At 42.3% G+C, this 18,484-nt stretch overlaps 1 protein-coding gene and 1 pseudogene across 1 annotated transcript; both read right to left on the minus strand.

The window, feature by feature from the left end:
* Positions 1 to 5,042: 5,042 nt before the first annotated feature.
* LOC115130433 (NADH dehydrogenase [ubiquinone] 1 alpha subcomplex subunit 10, mitochondrial-like) lies at positions 5,043 to 15,561 on the minus strand. Its single transcript, XM_029661581.2, has 10 exons — positions 15,367 to 15,561; positions 14,804 to 14,972; positions 14,309 to 14,524; positions 13,996 to 14,082; positions 13,642 to 13,763; positions 10,665 to 10,732; positions 10,476 to 10,530; positions 8,397 to 8,482; positions 8,127 to 8,235; positions 5,043 to 5,323 (listed from the first exon to the last, which is right to left on the minus strand). The coding sequence occupies exons 1-10, from the start codon at positions 15,439 to 15,441 to the stop codon at positions 5,255 to 5,257; spliced, it is 1,056 nt and encodes a 351-aa protein (XP_029517441.1). The 5' UTR covers positions 15,442 to 15,561; the 3' UTR covers positions 5,043 to 5,254.
* A 536-nt stretch (positions 15,562 to 16,097) lies between these two features.
* LOC115131323 (26S proteasome non-ATPase regulatory subunit 12-like) lies at positions 16,098 to 18,255 on the minus strand (annotated as a pseudogene).
* Positions 18,256 to 18,484: the final 229 nt, after the last annotated feature.

Here is an 18,484-nt window from a genome sequence, read left to right on the forward strand (position 1 = left end):
TCCTCTGCCTTCGGAATCCCTTCCTAGAGGTGATCGCTCAGTTCCCTTCCCCTTGTCCTGGGGGTGATCACTCAGTTCCCTTCTCCCTCTCCTACAGGTGATTTCTCAGTTCCCTTCTCCCTCTCCTAGAGGTGATCGCTCAGTTCCCTTCTCCCTCTCCTACAGGTGATCACTCAGTTCCCTTCTCCCTCTCCTAGAGGTGATCGCTCAGTTCCCTTCTCCCTCTCCTACAGGTGATTGCTCAGTCCCCTTCTCCCTCTCCTACAGGTGATTGCTCAGTTCCCCTTCTCCCTCTCCTAGAGGTGATCGCTCAGTTCCCTTCTCCCTCTCCTAGAGGTGATTGCTCAGTTCCCCTTCTCCCTCTCCTACAGGTGATCACTCAGTTCCCTTCTCCCTCTCCTACAGGTGATTGCTCAGTTCCCTTCTCCCTCTCCTAGAGGTGATTGCTCAGTTCCCCTTCTCCCTCTCCTACAGGTGATCACTCAGTTCCCTTCTCCCTCTCCTAGAGGTGATCGCTCAGTTCCCCTTCTCCCTCTCCTACAGGTGATTGCTCAGTTCCCTTCTCCCTCTCCTACAGGTGATCACTCAGTTCCCTTCTCCCTCTCCTACAGGTGATTGCTCAGTTCCCTTCTCCCTCTCCTAGAGGTGATCGCTCAGTTCCCTTCTCCCTCTCCTAGAGGTGATTGCTCAGTTCCCCTTCTCCCTCTCCTACAGGTGATTGCTCAGTTCCCTTCTCCCTCTCCTACAGGTGATCGCTCAGTTCCCTTCTCCCTCTCCTACAGGTGATTGCTCAGTTCCCCTTCTCCCTCTCCTAGAGGTGATCGCTCAGATTCCTTCTCCCTCTCCTAAAGGTGATCGCTCAGATTCCTTCTCCCTCTCCTAGAGGTGATCGCTCAGTTCCCTTCTCCCTCTCCTACAGGTGATCGCTCAGTTTCCTTCTCCCTCTCCTAGAGGTGATCGCTCAGTTCCCTTCCCCTTCCCCTATTGGTGCTTTCTCAATCGCTCAGTTCCCTTCCACTCCACCAATCAGGCCTTTATGGTAGAGTGGCCAGGCTGAAGCCACTCCTCAGTAAAAGGCACATGACAGCCCGCTTGGAGTTTGCCAAAAGGCACCTAAAGGACTCTCAGGCCATGAGAAACAAGATTCTCTGGTCTGATGAAAGTAAGATTTAACTTTTTTGCCTGAATGCCAAGTGTCACGTCTGGAGGAAACCTGGCACCAACCTGGCACAGTAAAGCATGGTGGTGGCAGCGTCATGCTGTGGGGATGTTTTTCAAAGGCAGGAACTGGGAGACTAGTTAGGATTGAGGGAAAGATGAACGAAGCAAAGTACAGAAAGATCCTAAGCACACGGCCAAGACAATGCAGGAATGGCTTTGGGACAAGTCTCTGCATGTCCTTGCGTGGCCCAGCCAGAGCCCGGACTTGAACCCGATCGAACATCTCTGGAGACACCTGAAAATAGCTGTGCAGCAATGCTCTACATCCAACCTGACAGAGCTTGAGAGGATATGCAGAGAAGAATGGGAGAAACTCGCCAAATACAGGTGTGCCATGCTTGTAGCGTCATACCCAAGACTTGAGGCTGTAATCACTGCCAAAGGTGCTTCAACAAAGTACTGTTTTTGCTTTGTCATTATGGGGGTATTGTGTATAGATTGATGAGGAAAACAAACAATTGAATCAATTTTAGAAAAAGGCTGTAATGTAACAACATTTGTAAAAGTCTAGGGGTTTGAATACTTTCCGAATGCACTGTAGACATACTATAGAGTATGTTGGATCCAAATTGTAAGTGAAGGAATATGGGGTCTCAGGCGAATATAAACTTCCTTGAGGTTGACGTAGACTGTCAATGTGACTGCTGTTTTAAATGAGGGGGAGCACAAATCTGTTTGGAATGTTTGATATCAGCTGAGATGTAAAGCTTGTCCAATCATTATGAGTGACTCATTCTGACTTACACAACTAACAGATTTTAGTCCATTCAGAAGAACCACGTTGGTGGATCCCAAGAAAGTAGTATTTATCCTTAAACTACAACACATGACCAATATTGATTTATTGGCATGATTTTGTTTTTTAAAGAGCATTGATGGATGATCATGGAAAATATTGTTCATTTAAGTGCTCTGGACAGATGTTAATTAAATCAATGTTGTATTACTTTTCAATTAATTGCATTGTTTATTACATGAATTACAATTGATAGATTCTGATAATATCATATACCTCTGCTATTATAGCCTATTTTACTGGCAGCAGACATATAAGTATATATATTATATATTAGCATCCTGAATATTCTCTCAAATCAAAGACTAAAGAACCTCCAACAACAACTGCTGGATAAGTCTCTCTGAGGACATTAAACATTTATATTCTTAAAATGCTGATGTCATAATAGAAGCTTCTTGACATCAACTGCACCCAGGACAAAAGCAAGGAGACTAAAAACGACACACCACAGTATGCATATCAAAGACAGAAAATGTACTGTTGCAGTGGCATAACAGTGCCCCCTTTTGAAACTGAGCCTCCTCTCCTACAGTGCAACTGCAAACCATCTCGACTGAGGCCACGGCACCTAATCTGGTTTGTGCTTCATAATCCTAAATCTCCCTCGTAGTCAACTGACAAAGAAATTGAAAAGACGAGAAAAACTTGAAAAATGCAGTTCCATGTTTCACAAATCCAAAGAAATTACTGACATAAGAAAACATTGAAATAGAAACCATTGAAACCAGAGAGCATGTCCAAGAAACGTTGGTTTCTTTGATTCAAACTGTCGATTACACTATTTCAATTGGGAGAAAGTATCATATGAAGTCCAAGACCCAAGAATGCCATTGGGATCTATCAGCAGGATGTGCGTAATTGGAAACTTCCCCTTGTCTCACAGTACTGTATCAGTAATCAGGAGTTGATGAGTTACTACGAGACGCTAGCTCCTCCAGCTGACAAAATAAAGAGACATTTTCACTGCTTCTCTCGCAGAGCCAGAGCGATTTGGTCAGTGTGTTCAGGCTTAGACAACCGAGCCAGTGGGACCAAAAACTGACTCCAGAGTCCAGACTGGCCGAAGATGGCATCATATGGCGAAACGATCAAACTGAACTACCACATGAACTGTGCTGCTCAGTTTTCAGAGTTGGACTTTATTAAATATATTTTCAGCTGAATGGTTTATAGCCCCAGATAAAATGTACTGAAGAAGTAGGCCATAACCTTCTAGAAGTTTAACTTCTTTTTTATCGTCATGATGCAGCTTACTCTTCGTCCTCCAGTTGCCCCTTTGAATGTGTTTTCCAATTCTTGCACATGGTTGGTGTCTAGCTTTGTAAAATGATCCGTCTGAGCCGCCATAAGAGAGTTCTGTAAAACGGATTTCAACTGTGACCGTGACATCCTATAACAAGTCATGAGACTCATTTTATAATGGCAATTACCAAACTCTTGCTTCTCTCATGAGCTGTGAAAATCACTAGCCTACTGTCGATTGATTTCAAAGTGGCCCATGTGAAAATGGACTCAGGGGAGGGAGGCATTTGTTCATTGAAAGGTTTCACCTGCTAGAACCATTTGCACAGGAAAGAGCAGCAGAGCTTGACTAACAGATCACAGTGACACTTTTAAGGTGAGGTCGACAAGGGCTCCTTTAACGTTCTTAATGTCCTCTTTCAATTAACACTTAGGTAGAGGACAGCGTGGAATTTCCCCAGCCTACGGCTCTGCTCCTCTCTGTCAGAGAGTAACAGCCCCCTGTCGTCTGTCTGCACTGAGCTACAGTGGTGTAGGTGTGTAAATGCTGCTGTGTGTGTGTGTGTGTGCGCGCGAGAGAGAGAGAGACAGGTGGGAGTAAATGCTGAAGAGTCAGCTGGTGGTAAATTAATAGCAATCAGGCTCTTAAAGTCAATCTGTGAAAAGAGAGAGGAATTTTTTTTTTTTTTTTACCGGAACAAGAGTGGTATACTATATCTCAGGATCAATTATTTAGCCAGCTAACTTTGATAACAATTGATGTTCTGGTTCAATAATAAATCTGAATTTAGATGTGTTTTTTTGGCTGAGTCAATTTGACCATGTCAAGCCCTCTGGATAATCCCTTTATCTGATCCACACCGATGGGTTCCGAGTTCTACACTTGAAAATATGAAGTATCCCTATTCATGTCACTGAGGGAGAGAGGGGAATGTGGAACATTTACATGGTCAGAATATGTTATCGGTAGACATCAGGGATCCTATTGGGAGAAGTGAGGAATTTGGGGCTGAGGTCAGGTCAGATAAAGTGAGGAAGAACAGATATCACTAAAGTTCTGCCTAGCAATAAAGATGTCATGTTTAGAGGAAAGGAGGATACTTCCCCAAAATTGGGGTATATATATATATATATATATATATATTTGTGCTGGTGGATCAATGTCTTTGTCGTATGCAGCTGTATAACCCAGTGTGTGAATAAACTTGGTTTGAGCTTTACTTATCATCTGAGAGTTTTTACTCTAAGAAACTAACAATACCACGAGACTGAAATGAGAAGCACCTGAACCGTCATCTGAATGAAACACAATCCTTCCCATTCATGAAATGCAAGCAAAAGTATATGTTGTCCTTAATGCATAGATCATAACTGCCGAGGCACATTTTATACACCTTATTTATAAATGCATTGTGTCTGATATGCAGCTATAGAACAGCTGGAAGCCAATTGGTTTGTGAGCCACTTCATTACAACAGACATGTTTGGTACAACAGGCACACTGAAGTCCTGCCGAATTGGCTACCAGCTTCCAGAGCCCCTATGGGGTTGTAACACCTCAATTGGCACTGAGTCAGTCACTGAAGCATCTGCTAAAGAAAAGACTAAAAGGACACATTATAATGATGCAAGTCGCTTAAACTGGGACAGCAAATTTGAAAGTTTCCTGAATAAAAGTCGGTAATATGACTTAGGATGAGCTGAAATATCTCCTCTTTCATCCCAATTGCTATTATCGTTCTTGAAAAAGCTAGATGCATATTTTAAACATGAAGGAACATTGCCATTTTTAAAAGTTTTTAATTGCGTACAATTTCTCATTGATACATAGACAGAAGAGAACGTTGCTGATCGGATGAAATGGGTGAGCCCATATTTAGACTTCTCTGCCCATAGGGAGGAGTGAGCAGGTGCGTGAGGGAGGGAATGAAGAAGGAAGAAGGAAACATTCATCTACACCAATCAGCTCCAGAGAAAGTCAGGTCCACGCAATCACTTCAGCCAGATGTTCTTATCTCCGATATCTGCGTTATAACCTTCAGCATACTTCTTTCCCAGGAGCTTTTGGAGAGAAAAGAAACATTTGTGAATTGAATTATATGGAGAGAAGTGACAGGGGAAATAGCTTATTGGGCATCCTAACACATCTGGGCTGTATTACCTGGAATAGTTGGCAAAAAATATTGTAAGAAAATGTAAGTGAGAAACCGACAGGTTGGCTAAAATTAAACAACTTTAAAGGGATACTTCAGGATTTTGGCAATGAGGCCCTTTATCCACTTCCCCAGAGTCAGATAAACTTGTGGATACCATTTTTTTTGTCTCCGTGTTCAGTATGAAGGAAGTTCGAGGTAGTTTTGCGAGCCAACGCTAACTAGCATTAGCTAACGCTAGTTAGCAGTTGCACCAGTACTAGTTAGTTAAGTCCTTCAAACCACAGGCAAATACATAAAAAATGTTGTCCATGAGTTCATCTGACTCTGGGAAAGTAGATAAAGGGCCTTATTGCCAAAATCCCAAAGTATCCCTTTAATACTGAACATGGAATTAAATCAATTGGGTAATAGTTGACATGTTCTGAAACCCTCTGAGGAAGGGGGAAAGTCATAGCATACACTTTACAAAACAAATCATTAAAACTAAGCCAAAGCAAGGGGTTTCAATAATCATAAGTCCAACATCAGTTGTGGGAATTGTTTGGGTAAAAAGAGACAAGTGAGATTCCACAGGACACTTGGGCATGTTTAAGAGTTCTATGATTTAAGGAGCCGGGCCTACTTATTCCCTTAAGCATTGAAGATCTAGCCACTCAAGACTCATCTATCCCTTGGACATGGGATGATAGTAAAGACTAATGGTAAAGCAAAGTGTTGTGTCACCGGGGGCGACATTGCAATCCATCACCCCAGAGACTTGGAAAACAGCACGGTAGGAGTTACTGCTAATGTGATAAGTTACTGCTAATGTGATAAGTTACTGCATTAGTTACTGCTACTGTGATAAGTTACTGCTAATGTGATAAGTTACTGCTAATGTGATAAGTTACTGCATTAGTCACTGCTAATGTGATAAGTTACTGCTAATGTGATAAGTTACTGCATTAGTCACTGCTAATGTGATAAATTACTGCATTAGTCACTGCTAATGTGATAAATTACTGCATTAGTTACTGCTAATGTGATAAGTTACTGCTAATGTGATAAGTTACTGCATTAGTCACTGCTAATGTGATAAATTACTGCATTAGTCACTGCTAATGTGATAAGTTACTGCTAATGTGATAAGTTACTGCATTAGTCACTGCTAATGTGATAAGTTACTGCTAATGTGATAAGTTACTGCTAATGTGATAAGTTACTGCATTAGTCACTGCTAATGTGATAAGTTACTGCTAATGTGATAAGTTACTGCTAATGTGATAAGTTACTGCATTAGTTACTGCTAATGTGATAAGTTACTGCATTAGTCACTGCTAATGTGATAAGTTACTGCATTAGTCACTGCTAATGTGATAAGTTACTGCATTAGTCACTGCTAATGTGATAAGTTACTGCATTAGTCACTGCTAATGTGATACAGCCACGCCCCTCTCTGTCACCCAGGCCACGCTACACCATTAGTCTTGTGAGTATGAGTATAGAAAAAAATTCTTATAAAAAAAAAAGAGTCTAGTGTTAACAGAGTCCTACACGGCTTCTCTTATCCAGTACTGTTATCAGACAGCCAAAGAAGCTAAAAATAAAATACATTTATTTACAGCTTCAAATATAATTGAAGATTGGAGAAGTTGTGTTTGATTGCAAATATCAATATTGGAGAGGCATTCAAGTTTTATTTTGTTTACTTTGAGTTCTTGGCATCTGCGGTTCAACTCAAGTTTTTTACCTGCCGAAACCTAAATGAATCCCCAGACAAGCCCCTATCGATTCCTAGTTTTGTCAAACACAGTACATGCTCTATTGCAGAATCCTACCCTGCACTTTAGCAGAAGTGAACTTTGTCAACATAAAAGTACGGAGGAGAAAATATAGACAACCTAAGCTCGCCATTGTTCATATTACCCCATGCTTATCATCCCACTTGTTCTAGTATGATAATGCACACCATACAAAACGTCAGCCCAAAAGACCCTGTAGCACATTATATACCCCCACTTTACAGCAGCAGCCAGACAACTCATCTCCAGTCAATAAACTTTAAAAGGTCAGAACAGAATGTTTTCCTGCAACAATGATACCAATGACTATTAGAGACATGAGAATATTCCACATCTGGCATCTCTATCATTCTATACATTTCAGGTTATGATGGAGGAAAAAACATTGTGGACGGACACAAGCCAGAAGAGAGGGAGAAGGAAAATACTACACAACAAAAAAAAAGGGTGAAAAGGAGTAGTGTTTAGGCCCAAACCTCATTATCCAGCACGGTTAAGGCCCAAACCTCATAATCCAGCACGGTTAAGGCCCAAACCTCATTATCCAGCACGGTTAAGGCCCAAACCTCATTATCCAGCACGGTTAAGGCCCAAACCTCATTATCCAGCACGGTTAAGGCCCAAACCTCATTATCCAGCACGGTTAAGGCCCAAACCTCATTATCCAGCACGGTTAAGGCCCAAACCTCATTATCCAGCACGGTTAAGGCCCAAACCTCATTATCCAGCACGGTTAAGGCCCAAAACTCATTATCCAGCACGGTTAAGGCCCAAACCTCATTATCCAGCACGGTTAAGGCCCAAACCTCATTATCCAGCACGGTTAAGGCCCAAACCTCATTATCTAGCACGGTTAAGGCCCAAAATTCATTATCCAGCACGGTTAATCGTATATCATAAGATAAGTAGAGTGCTTTTCTCCCTTACCGATTTGAAGGCATAGTAGCCTGAGTCATACTCGTGAGCGCCGATGGTGACCTCAGGGAGGAAGTTGGGTACAAGGGTCAGGTCTGCCACCCTCATCTTGTCTTCCACCCTGGGGAGAGAGAGGCAGGAAAACAGCAGGCTGATAAGGCCTATAGAGCTCCAAAATATACTATATAGGCCTACCCATGTACTAAATGTGACAGGAATGTAGCGACAACACTTAGTTTCAGGGCTACACATCTAGGGAGCAAATGAAGTGGATCTACTTACAGCATTCTCATGTAGTGTAATGTGACGTCATCCTGTTCTACCCAAGGTCCTTTCTCGAACTTCAAGTCCTCAATGTCTTCTGCAATCTGTAGATGAGATAAACAAAAATAATGTAAGTCTATTTTGACAATAGGATTTTGTGAGGGATTGGATAGGCCTATAAAATAACATCAACAGCATGTTTGTGTTCTCATGTCTCCAATAGGGATGCAGCGATTCATATCGGCCCCATTTTATATGTTTAAGATATGAGTGCATCAGTCTGTGTAAACCCAAACCGATCCAAATATAGCATGCATTGTTCAGAAAAAAAATCGATTCAAATGTTATGCATCGCAAAAAATATTTTTAAATTATCAAATTACCTTCTCTACCTTTGGAAAATTCCTCATATTTTGTGACAACGGTGTCCTCTCCTTCAGTGTTAAACTAAGCATGTAATTATTTTGGCAGCCATTGATCTACAAGTCATTTTCCATGCCGAACAACCCCAGGCAATATTTGTATCATAGTCAATCTGGACGCAGCTTCGTGTGCACTGACCAATGAGAGGTAAGCCTATTCCTGATCTGGCACATCTGCAGGTCACCTTCAGCATTCAAATGTAGGCAAAATGGCTTGTGCAATATTAGGCTTTATTTTTTTGAGTGACAACCAATGTAATAAGGCTGGGAATTGCCAGGGACCTCAACGATACAATATTATTGCCATACTTCGGTGCCGATGCAATATTGTGGTGAAGCTGTGGGACAGCTTTGTAAGGAATGACGTCACTAAATCAGGAACTAATTGCTTGCATCTGCGTGCCTGTCCTGCAAGATGGCGATTTCAGAGCAAAAGTAGTGGAGGACAAAAACCAAAACATTGTCGCCCCCCTAACTGATAGTGTTAGATGCCCAGTGTCCCTTATGGCTCAGGTGAATACACACACACCATACACAAATCCAGCTCAGAGAAGCCCCAGCTCATGAGCTCAATCAGAAGCAGATTTTAACTCAGAATGGAAAAATGGATGTGTCAATGCAACAAATGTTAGTGCATCGAATCGTAGCTCATCGATTCATTCCTCTAAAATCAAACCAAATCGTTTCAAACTAAAACGTATCGTTCCTGTATCGTATCAGAGCCCATGTATCTATTACTGAACTAAAATATAAAAGCAACATGTAAAGTGTTGGTTCCATGTTTCATGAGCTGAAATAAGAGATCCCAGAAATGTTCCATACACACAAAAAGCTTATTTCTCTCAAATTTTGTGCACAAATTTGTTTTACATCCCCGTTAGTGAGCATTTAGCCTTTGCCAAGATAATCCATCCACCTGACAGGTATGGCATATTAAGGAGATGATTAATCTTATGGCTTAGATCCCGCTAACGGGATCGATATGATGATCATTACAGGGCATGGCATTACACTTGTGCGGGGAACAATAAAAGGCCACTAAAATGTGCAGTTTTGTCACACAACACAATGCCACAGATGGCTCAAGTTTTGAGGGAGCGTACAATTGGTACGCTGACTGCAGGAATGTCCACCAGAGCTGTTGCCAGAGAGTTTCATGTTCATATCTCTACCATAAGCTACCTCCAATGTTGTTTTATAGAATTTGGCAGTACAACAAACTGCCCTCAACCGTAGACCACGTGTAACCACGCCAGCCCAGGACCTCCACATCCGCCTTTTTCACCCTCGGGATTGTCTGAGACCAGCCACCCCGACAGCTGATGAAAGTGAGGAGCATCTAAGTCTGTAATAAAGCTCTTTTGTGGGGGGAAAAAATCATTCTGATTGGTGAGGCCTGGCTCCCCAGTGGGTGGGCATGGCTCCCAAGTGGGTGGGACTATGCCTTTTCAGGTCCACCCATGGCTGCATCCCTGCCCAGTAATGTGAAATCCATAGATTAGGGCCTAATGAATTCATTTAAATTGCCTGATTTCCTTATATGAGCTGTAACTCAGTAAATCCGTTGAAATTGTTGCATTCAGATATTTCTGTTCAGTATAGATACACATCAAGTCATCTTGACAAGGGAAAGATGGCGATCCCTGGCCTCTAGTCACACTTAGTATTTCCTTACCCTCTCGATGTCTTGTGACTGCGTTGCATCATAAGCAAGCAATTCTGCATTCTCACTGAAATACAGAAAAACAATCTCAAAAAAAGGTTAAACGTTAAACAGCATGATGAGCCATCCATGGGGTCATCGCAGAGGTATCGAGCTATAATATAATATTCCCTTCAATAGACAGCTTTGTAGTCCACCAACCTTATTTTGGGAAGGTAGGTCTTCTTGTACGCGTCCTCAATGCTCTTCAGATAGGGTAGGGGCACATCCTGAGGTAAGACAGGATAGATGAATAAAAGACAGGAACAACACACATTAGTAAATAGGCTATTTGACAAGTTTAAATAACTACACCACATTCAACACAATTCACTGGCTTAGTGTAAGTGCCTTAAATGGATTGAAGTTAACAAGTGGAACACCCAAAGTGGTCAACAAGCAGAAGAACGGTTTGGAACAGCTGTTGAAACATTCTCACCTTCAATGATCTGATTTGTAGAGCAGAAAGGTAATGAGGCCTAACTTGAGAATACTCTTGGCACACGCTATCACATGGCTCAGTGGGAACGGATACAGATCTATGCCAAGGACAACCCTTGTATTCTTATCCAGGCTTCAGTTTGATTTAATTCCTGTATTGACCACTATTAAGCTTAATCCCTAAAACACAGTGCAGCTTTTGGGCATATAGCCTGAACAAGACATTAGGTTATTTAACATGCATCCGAAACATTGAATAGCATAAGTTCATACACAGCATACATGTGCTTTTTTAACAGCTTTAAAACTGATGGCTGAACTAGGGGTCAACCGATTAATCTGCATGGTCGATTAATTAGGGCCGATTTCATAACAACTAGGGGTCAACCGATTAATCTGCATGGTCGATTAATTAGGGCCGATTTCATAACAACTAGGGGTCAACCGATTAATCTGCATGGTCGATTAATTAGGGCCGATTTCATAACAACTAGGGGTCAACCGATTAATCTGCATGGTTGATTAATTAGGGCCGATTTCATAACAAAAATCGGTAATCTGCCTTTTTGGACGCCGATTATGGCCGGTTACATTGCACTCCATGAGGAGACTGCGTGGCAGGCTGACCACCTGTTACACGAGTGCAGCGTCAAAAAGGACCTTGTGGCTGCAAGGTGCCAAGGTAAGTTTCTAGCTAGCATTAAACTTATCTTCACATAATCACTAGTTAACCTATTAATATCATCAACCATGTGTAGTTAACTAGCTTGTCCTGCGTTGCATATAATCAATGCGGTGCCTGTTAATTTATCATTGAATCACAGCCTACTTCGCCAAACGGGTGATGAATTAACAAAAGCACATTTGTGAAAAAAGCACATTCATTGCACAAATGTACCTAACCATAAACATCAATGCCTTTCTTAAAATCAATACACAGAAGTATATATTTATTAACCTGCATATTTAGTTCAAATAAATGCATGTTAGCAGGGAATATTAACTAGGGAAATTGTGTCACTTCTCTTGCGTTCAGTGTGAGCAGAGTCAGGGTATATGCAACAGTTAGTGCCGCCTGGCTTGTTGCGAACTGTGTTTCTTCCTAACAAAGACCATAATTAATTTGCCAGAATTGTACATAATTATGAGATAACATTGAAGGTTGTGCAATGTAACAGCAATATTTAGATTTAGGGTTGCCACCCGTTGGCCAAAATACGTAATGGTTCCATATTTCACTGAAAGAATAAACGTTTTGTTTTCTAAATGATAGTTACCGGATTTTACCATATTAATGACCAAAGGCTCGTATTTCTGTTTGTTTATTATAATTAAGTCTATGATTTGATATTTGATAGAGCAGTCTGAGCGGTGGTAGGCAACAGCAGGCTCGTAAGCATTCATTCAATCAGCACTTTACTGTGTTTGCGAGCAGCTTTTAGCAATGCTTGAGGCACAGCGCTGTTTATGACTTCAAGCCTATCAACTAAGTGCCTATAAGAACATCCCATAGTCAAAGGTAAATGAAATACAAATGGTATAGAGAGAAATGATCGACATGTCATAATTCCTATAATAACTACAAAGTAAAAGTGGGAATATTAAAGAACTGGGAATATTGAACCACCAGCTTTCATATGTTCTCATGTTCTGAGCAAGGAACTTAAACATTGGCTTTTTACATGGCACATAGTGCACTTTTACTTTCTTCTCCAACACTGTGTTTTTGCATTATTTAAACCAAACATGAACATGTTTCATTATTTATTTAAGACTAAATAGATTTTATTTATTATATTAAGTTAAAATAAAAAGGTTAATTGTTCATTCAGTATTGTTGCAATTGTCATTATTATAAATATATATAAAAATCGGCATCAGCTTTTCTTTGATCCTCCAATAAATCGGTATTGAAAAATCATAATGGGTCGACCTCTAATCCATATACCACCACCAGGCTACTACTGTACACCATACACTCATATAGCACCTCTAGCCTGAACATGTGATGTTGTTGGGGCTTTAAACTAAAGGTATTTTAAACTTGTCTCAAAGTCTCTACAGTGGTTGTGATCTATTTCAGAAACAGAAAAAGACTATGCTCAGCCTGTCACAAACGGAGAATGATGTTCTTAATTTGAAATTGTAATTTGCCAAATGCCTCTGGTAATCAGTCACAATTACAGAAATGAGTTGTGGCTTTCCAGCCTGCACTGCCTATTTAGCACCTCTCACACTTGGCAGGCAGGCGGGCGGGCAGGCGGTCGAGCCTCACAAAGCCTGGTAGTTATTAGCATTGAGGCCCCAGCAATAATCCCCTCTTTAAAGATAATCACGGAGGGTTGGAGGAATCTGGTGCAAATCAAGTTACATATGGAGTCTTAGAGTAGTGTTAACGACAAGTCATCAGTGCTTAAAACCTAGGCTATTTTCAACTTGCCTGATTTGATTCATACTTTAGATCAGTTTTCCAAAGTTGTGGGTCTCTGATTGGACTGAAGTGTAAATCAATATATGAAAAACTTGTAGCAGTGCCAGGCATTCACACAATTTACAATACTTTTTGGACAGGTCTCAAAATCGGTTAAATAAACAAGTTCAGTCACATTCCACAGGTTCTACATAACAGATGGTCTTTCACAGACAGACAATATGTCAAGAAGAGGTTAGTATGGCTGATATTTTTTTCTCTCACTACCTTGCCTGATGCCTTCAGCTTCTTCTGCACTTCTTCTGCTGGCATGTCCACATAGATGACCAAGTGGGGGGGAAGGAACTCACAGATGCTGATACCTTTGATTTCATTGTAGTGGTCAACACCTGCATTACAGAACATACCAGATTCATCGACCTCAGCAATGTAAAATGCCCCCATGTTATCTATGGTGACAGAGCAAAAAAGCTTCTTCACCCCGATTATTCATTGAAAACACTAATGACCTTTCAATATCATGGCATTGTCAAGTTGGTGTTAAACCAGATCCGATTCATAACAATACAAAAAGACTATTCAGATCTGTTCCACCCTTGTTATAGGGATTTCAGTACTTACACTGCTTTCTGATGTAACCCTGTTTGAACATGGCCTCCACAAACACCATGTCACTGTAGGGGGAGCGCTCTAAGACCACACCTTGGCCTGGAGCGAGAGAAAGTTCATGACAAGAACATGAATAGAATAATGTTTGTTTAAGATCTAAATGCAAACAGACATTTAGAATAGCACTAGGCATTCATTTAACTACAGCAACACGTCAAGAGGTCAAGAGCTAAATGTCTGTTGTTTTTCCCCAATAGCCTAACACAATCTTGCTGTCATTTTTTTGTGTGATATGTGAGCGCATTCCTTAGCCAACCAGCCATACCTGTGGTGAGCAGGTGTTCCATGGCGTCTGACCACTGCAGGAGCCTCATGAGGTACATCCATGCCTGCAGCCGGTAGGAGTTCCCGTCAGCAGCCTTGGGGTCTCTGTAGAACTTCTCCAGGCTGCAGTTACCATTAAAGGCGGTTGGCAGAGGCGCCTTCTCCGCTGTCATCTTGTCCAAGTAGTGCGTGTCAGGCTCGGGCATGTACAGCATCCCTACAGACATCAGGCAACGTGTTAATGTTGTCAATCTACAATGGGGGCGGGGGGGGGGGGGTCATTGTGCCCTTCTGTTTTGTCTCAGCAGGTAGGAAAGGGATTAAAAAAAGAAAATGTTGGTACTACCAGAGAATACCATAACTACGCCACATTGATATGCGCTTTAAATGAGTCAAAAAATGCTGATGATTGGCGTTATCAACTTCTAACCTACCAACTTATAAAGCCTAATAAACAAGTAGTTTATAACTGCATTGACAACAGCCTGATCATTACCCAGCTTTTCAGCCAGATTCTGAGCCAGCGCCCCCTTTCCTGAGGCCAGGTTGCCATCAATGGAGATTATCTTGCTGTTCTCCTTGAACCTTGGAGTTGTCCTCTCGCCCAGTGCATATGCCCACCAACCGTACCGCAGGTTCCTTACTGAGCTTGTGTGAATACCAGCCTAAAATACAGAATATATGTTTATCAATGAACAGTAGTTTACAAATCAAATATTGAAATGTACTCAGTGTCAATAGAATGAGCATGTGAATGTCATGCTTCTGTCCTGTCCAGACTAACATCAACCGGTAATGGCTGGTCCACCAGGCAACCTTCTGAGCTCATCTAGTAAACATTAGCTAATTAATTTAGCTAGCTAGACATCATGTTTGAGTTAAATGAAGCTAGCTGTTAATTATTTACAATACATTATTGCAGAATAGTTGTTGACAGATGCAAAACACACATCTGTTAGCATTAGGATTGTTGTTCTGGTGTCCTTGTACCAAAGCTTGTGAACTTGATGCCCTTCGTTGCGCGAGAGAGCATTTCTGCAATTCGTTTTACAATCTTACCGTCCGAATAGTTGTCCCTATTTTCAACACGGCTATCCCCGAGGGGAGGACCCACTGGAGCACCCGTACCGCCATGGTTATTTACCACCAGAACCACAAATCGTCTCCAAAATCGCTCTATTTGCTAGTCCTTCGAGGCGCGACAATAACGCGTCGGTAGTTTTTTGTGTGTGCCCTTAGTCGCGTAATATCGACGTTTTCAATGGGTGTGTGTGTGAGCGGAAGGGGGTTCTTGCCCGTGGTCGCTTAATATTGACGTCATCAATAGTGTGCAATTGATTTGCCTGAAAGAAAAAGAGGAATTTCAAATGTTTAATATGATCTACCTACTGTCTCGTTTTGAAGAGTTACAGGGTGTGTTAACGGGTGGTATCCCGTCCTCCCCGGCCGTTGGCATGGTGCAGGAGCAGATAGGATCAAAGTAGTGGAATGGTGTAGTCTAGTGGGTTTTTAATGAACGTAGGTGGCAGCTGAGAAGTATGGGTGTATCATATTTTACCGCAGAAGAGTTATAAAGATGTATTTGCGATTTTTTTTATTTGGATGAAATAGTGTTATATAGGTGTAGGGTTGGTTGGTGGTGCAATTTCTTATTTTTCCTTTTTATTTTTGTATCACAAATGTAACGTGATCGAACACACTACCAGTAGGTGGCGGCATGCACAAACAAAACGTGCGAACACCATGATACCAAAGAAGAAGAAGCTACTGTCTCTTTTCTAACTTCCAACTTTTTTTTTTTACAGTAAATGTTTTAATACAGCAAGTTGCACGCAAATGCTCTAACACTAAATCCCTTATGACGGTTACATGAAAAAGAGAGTTGGAACAGGAGAGAAAAAATTAACAGTGTATGCCCCTCTGTGGTCTAGGTTCTAGAACAAAGTACATACCCAGATTGTAGTAGATCAAATTGGGAGACCACTCTAAACAATGTAATTTGCATTACATCAGTGGGACAAGAGATAGTAACAACATATGGCCGTAAGACTTGTTTATTGTAAATGCTTCAACTTTGCTGACCGTAAGAAACAGAAAAGGGTGTGGTATTTGTTATTCCAAAAATTGGTGTAGTTGACTTTGGAATAACGGTTCATTCATCAATATAAATTCAGAAGAACATTTAATTTTTTTATGAAAACAATCCACTCGGTCCTCATCACTGCAGGTTGTGTATCATCTCCTCTTTGGAGATGAGATGTGTGGTTTTGTTGACCAGGGACATGAGGGAGTTCCGTTTGTGGGACCAGTCGTTGAGCAGGTCGTTGGGGTGCTTCGGCCTCTGGAAGTTGATGATGCCGGCTAGCCTGTCCACCTTGGCGTAGATGGTCTTGTTCACCACCAGGTTGGAGAGGAACTCCTCAGTCAATGGAGAGGTCCAGGAGGCCAGCCATCCTCTTCATTGTGATTCTTGTGTAATATTTGGCCATAATTCTTATATTGTGCTCCACCACTCTATTCTTGAGGTCCTTCCACCTCTTCTCGCCCTCCTCTGAGCAGTTCAATACATCGGTGGCCGGGCTGTCGGGGGAGCCCTCCCTCAGCTCCTCCCCATAATCCTCCACCAGGGAGGCTCAACGTATCAGCTCCATGGTGGTGAACTGCTTCAGGAGGTCCTTCCACCTCTTCTCACCCTCCTCTGAGCAGTTGAATACGTCGGTGGCCGGGCTGTCGGGGGAGCCCTCCCTCAGCTCCTCCCCATAATCCTCCACCAGGGAGGCCCAACGCATCAGCTCCATGGTGGTGAACTGCTTCAGGAGGTCCTTCCACCTCTTCTCACCCTCCTCTGAGCAGTTGAATACGTCGGTGGCCGGGCTGTCGGGGGAGCCCTCCCAAAGCTCCTCCCCATAATCCTCCACCAGGGAGGCCCAACGCATCAGCTCCATGGTGGTGAACTGCTTCAGGAGGTCCTTGTATTTGGGTATTTCTTCCAATTTCTTGTCTTCGTTGATTCTGTGCACCAGGTCTGACTGCTCGTTGTCGTATGGAGCCAGTATCACATACAGAACAACACTTTTCAGGGCCTGTTGCCATTTGGAGCTATCCTCCAGAATGCAGGGGGTATCATAGATGGCACAGTAGTGTTTGCAGATGGACAAGTAGGATCCCTCGTGCTGGTCTACTTGGATCATCAGATTGTAATACTTCAGCTTAGACTCCTCGGTGCCATCCTCTGTAAAGAAATTGGTGTTGATCTTCTTGCTGATGATCTGGGAGCGGATGTAGTCCTTGACAGCGATGCACAGTCTCATTTGCTCCAAGATGAACTCCACCTTCTCTTTCTTCTCCATGGAGCCGTATGTCTCCACCTGCAGCTCTTGGAGGATTGCTGCGGCCTCTTTGACCTCGCCATGCTGCTCCTTGATGTTTGCCAATGTTTTTGTCAGCCTGGCTCGCTCAATCTCCACATAGATCTTTCCAGCGGTCACTGTGCGTAGTGTGTCAATGAGTCTCCGCTTAACTGTCAGGTCGGTCACGGTATCTACATACTTGTAACATTATTGCACCATCTTAGCAACAGCCCCTTTGAGCTGCCTCCTCCTTTTAGAGAGCAGCATGATGTTTTCATTCAGGGCATCCATGTCCTTCGCTTCATAGCACATCTGCACAACGGCCACCAGGATTCTGGAGGTTGACACCATGTCAGAAACCGTTCTTGTTTGCATCTCCAGCGACAAGAGGCTTTCAACGGCCGCCTGCAGCCTACCTTCTTTTGCCATTTTGGCACACTCCGGTAGACGTGTATCTACAGTTGAACTGTAGTCAATCTCCATCTTCACAAGCTTGCCATCTGATCTTTCTGATCGCTCCACCTCTGCTGACATGTTTTCCGACATCGTAAGTTGAATACTACGGCGAATTGACAAATGAAATGTCTGCTAAGTGCTAAGAGCTTTTTTCTAACTTCAACTATGCACACACCAAGGTTATGCTGTTTGGTCAGCGGTGGAAAAAGTAGCCATTGTCATACTTGAGTAAAAATAAAAATACCTTAATAGAAAATGGCTCAAGTAAAAGTGAATGTCACCCAGTAAAATACTACTTGAGTAAAAGTCTGAAAGTATTTGGTTTTAAATATACTTAAGTCTCAAAAGTAAATGTAATTGTTAAAATATAC

Source organism: Oncorhynchus nerka, linkage group LG1, assembly GCF_034236695.1.
Source record: "Oncorhynchus nerka isolate Pitt River linkage group LG1, Oner_Uvic_2.0, whole genome shotgun sequence".
Classification (NCBI taxonomy): domain Eukaryota; kingdom Metazoa; phylum Chordata; class Actinopteri; order Salmoniformes; family Salmonidae; genus Oncorhynchus; species Oncorhynchus nerka.

Excerpts from the sequence above, each read along its gene's own strand:
- LOC115130433 (XM_029661581.2), bottom strand. The coding sequence starts at position 15,441 with ATGGCGGTACGGGTGCTCCAGTGGGTCCTCCCCTCGGGGATAGCCGTG. Across the intron at positions 14,525-14,803 it reads GAATCTGGCTGAAAAGCTGG|GGATGCTGTACATGCCCGAG; the intron begins GTAATGATCAGG and ends TGATGTCTGTAG. Across the intron at positions 13,764-13,995 it reads GGGTTACATCAGAAAGCAGT|GTGTTGACCACTACAATGAA; the intron begins GTAAGTACTGAA and ends TCTGTAATGCAG.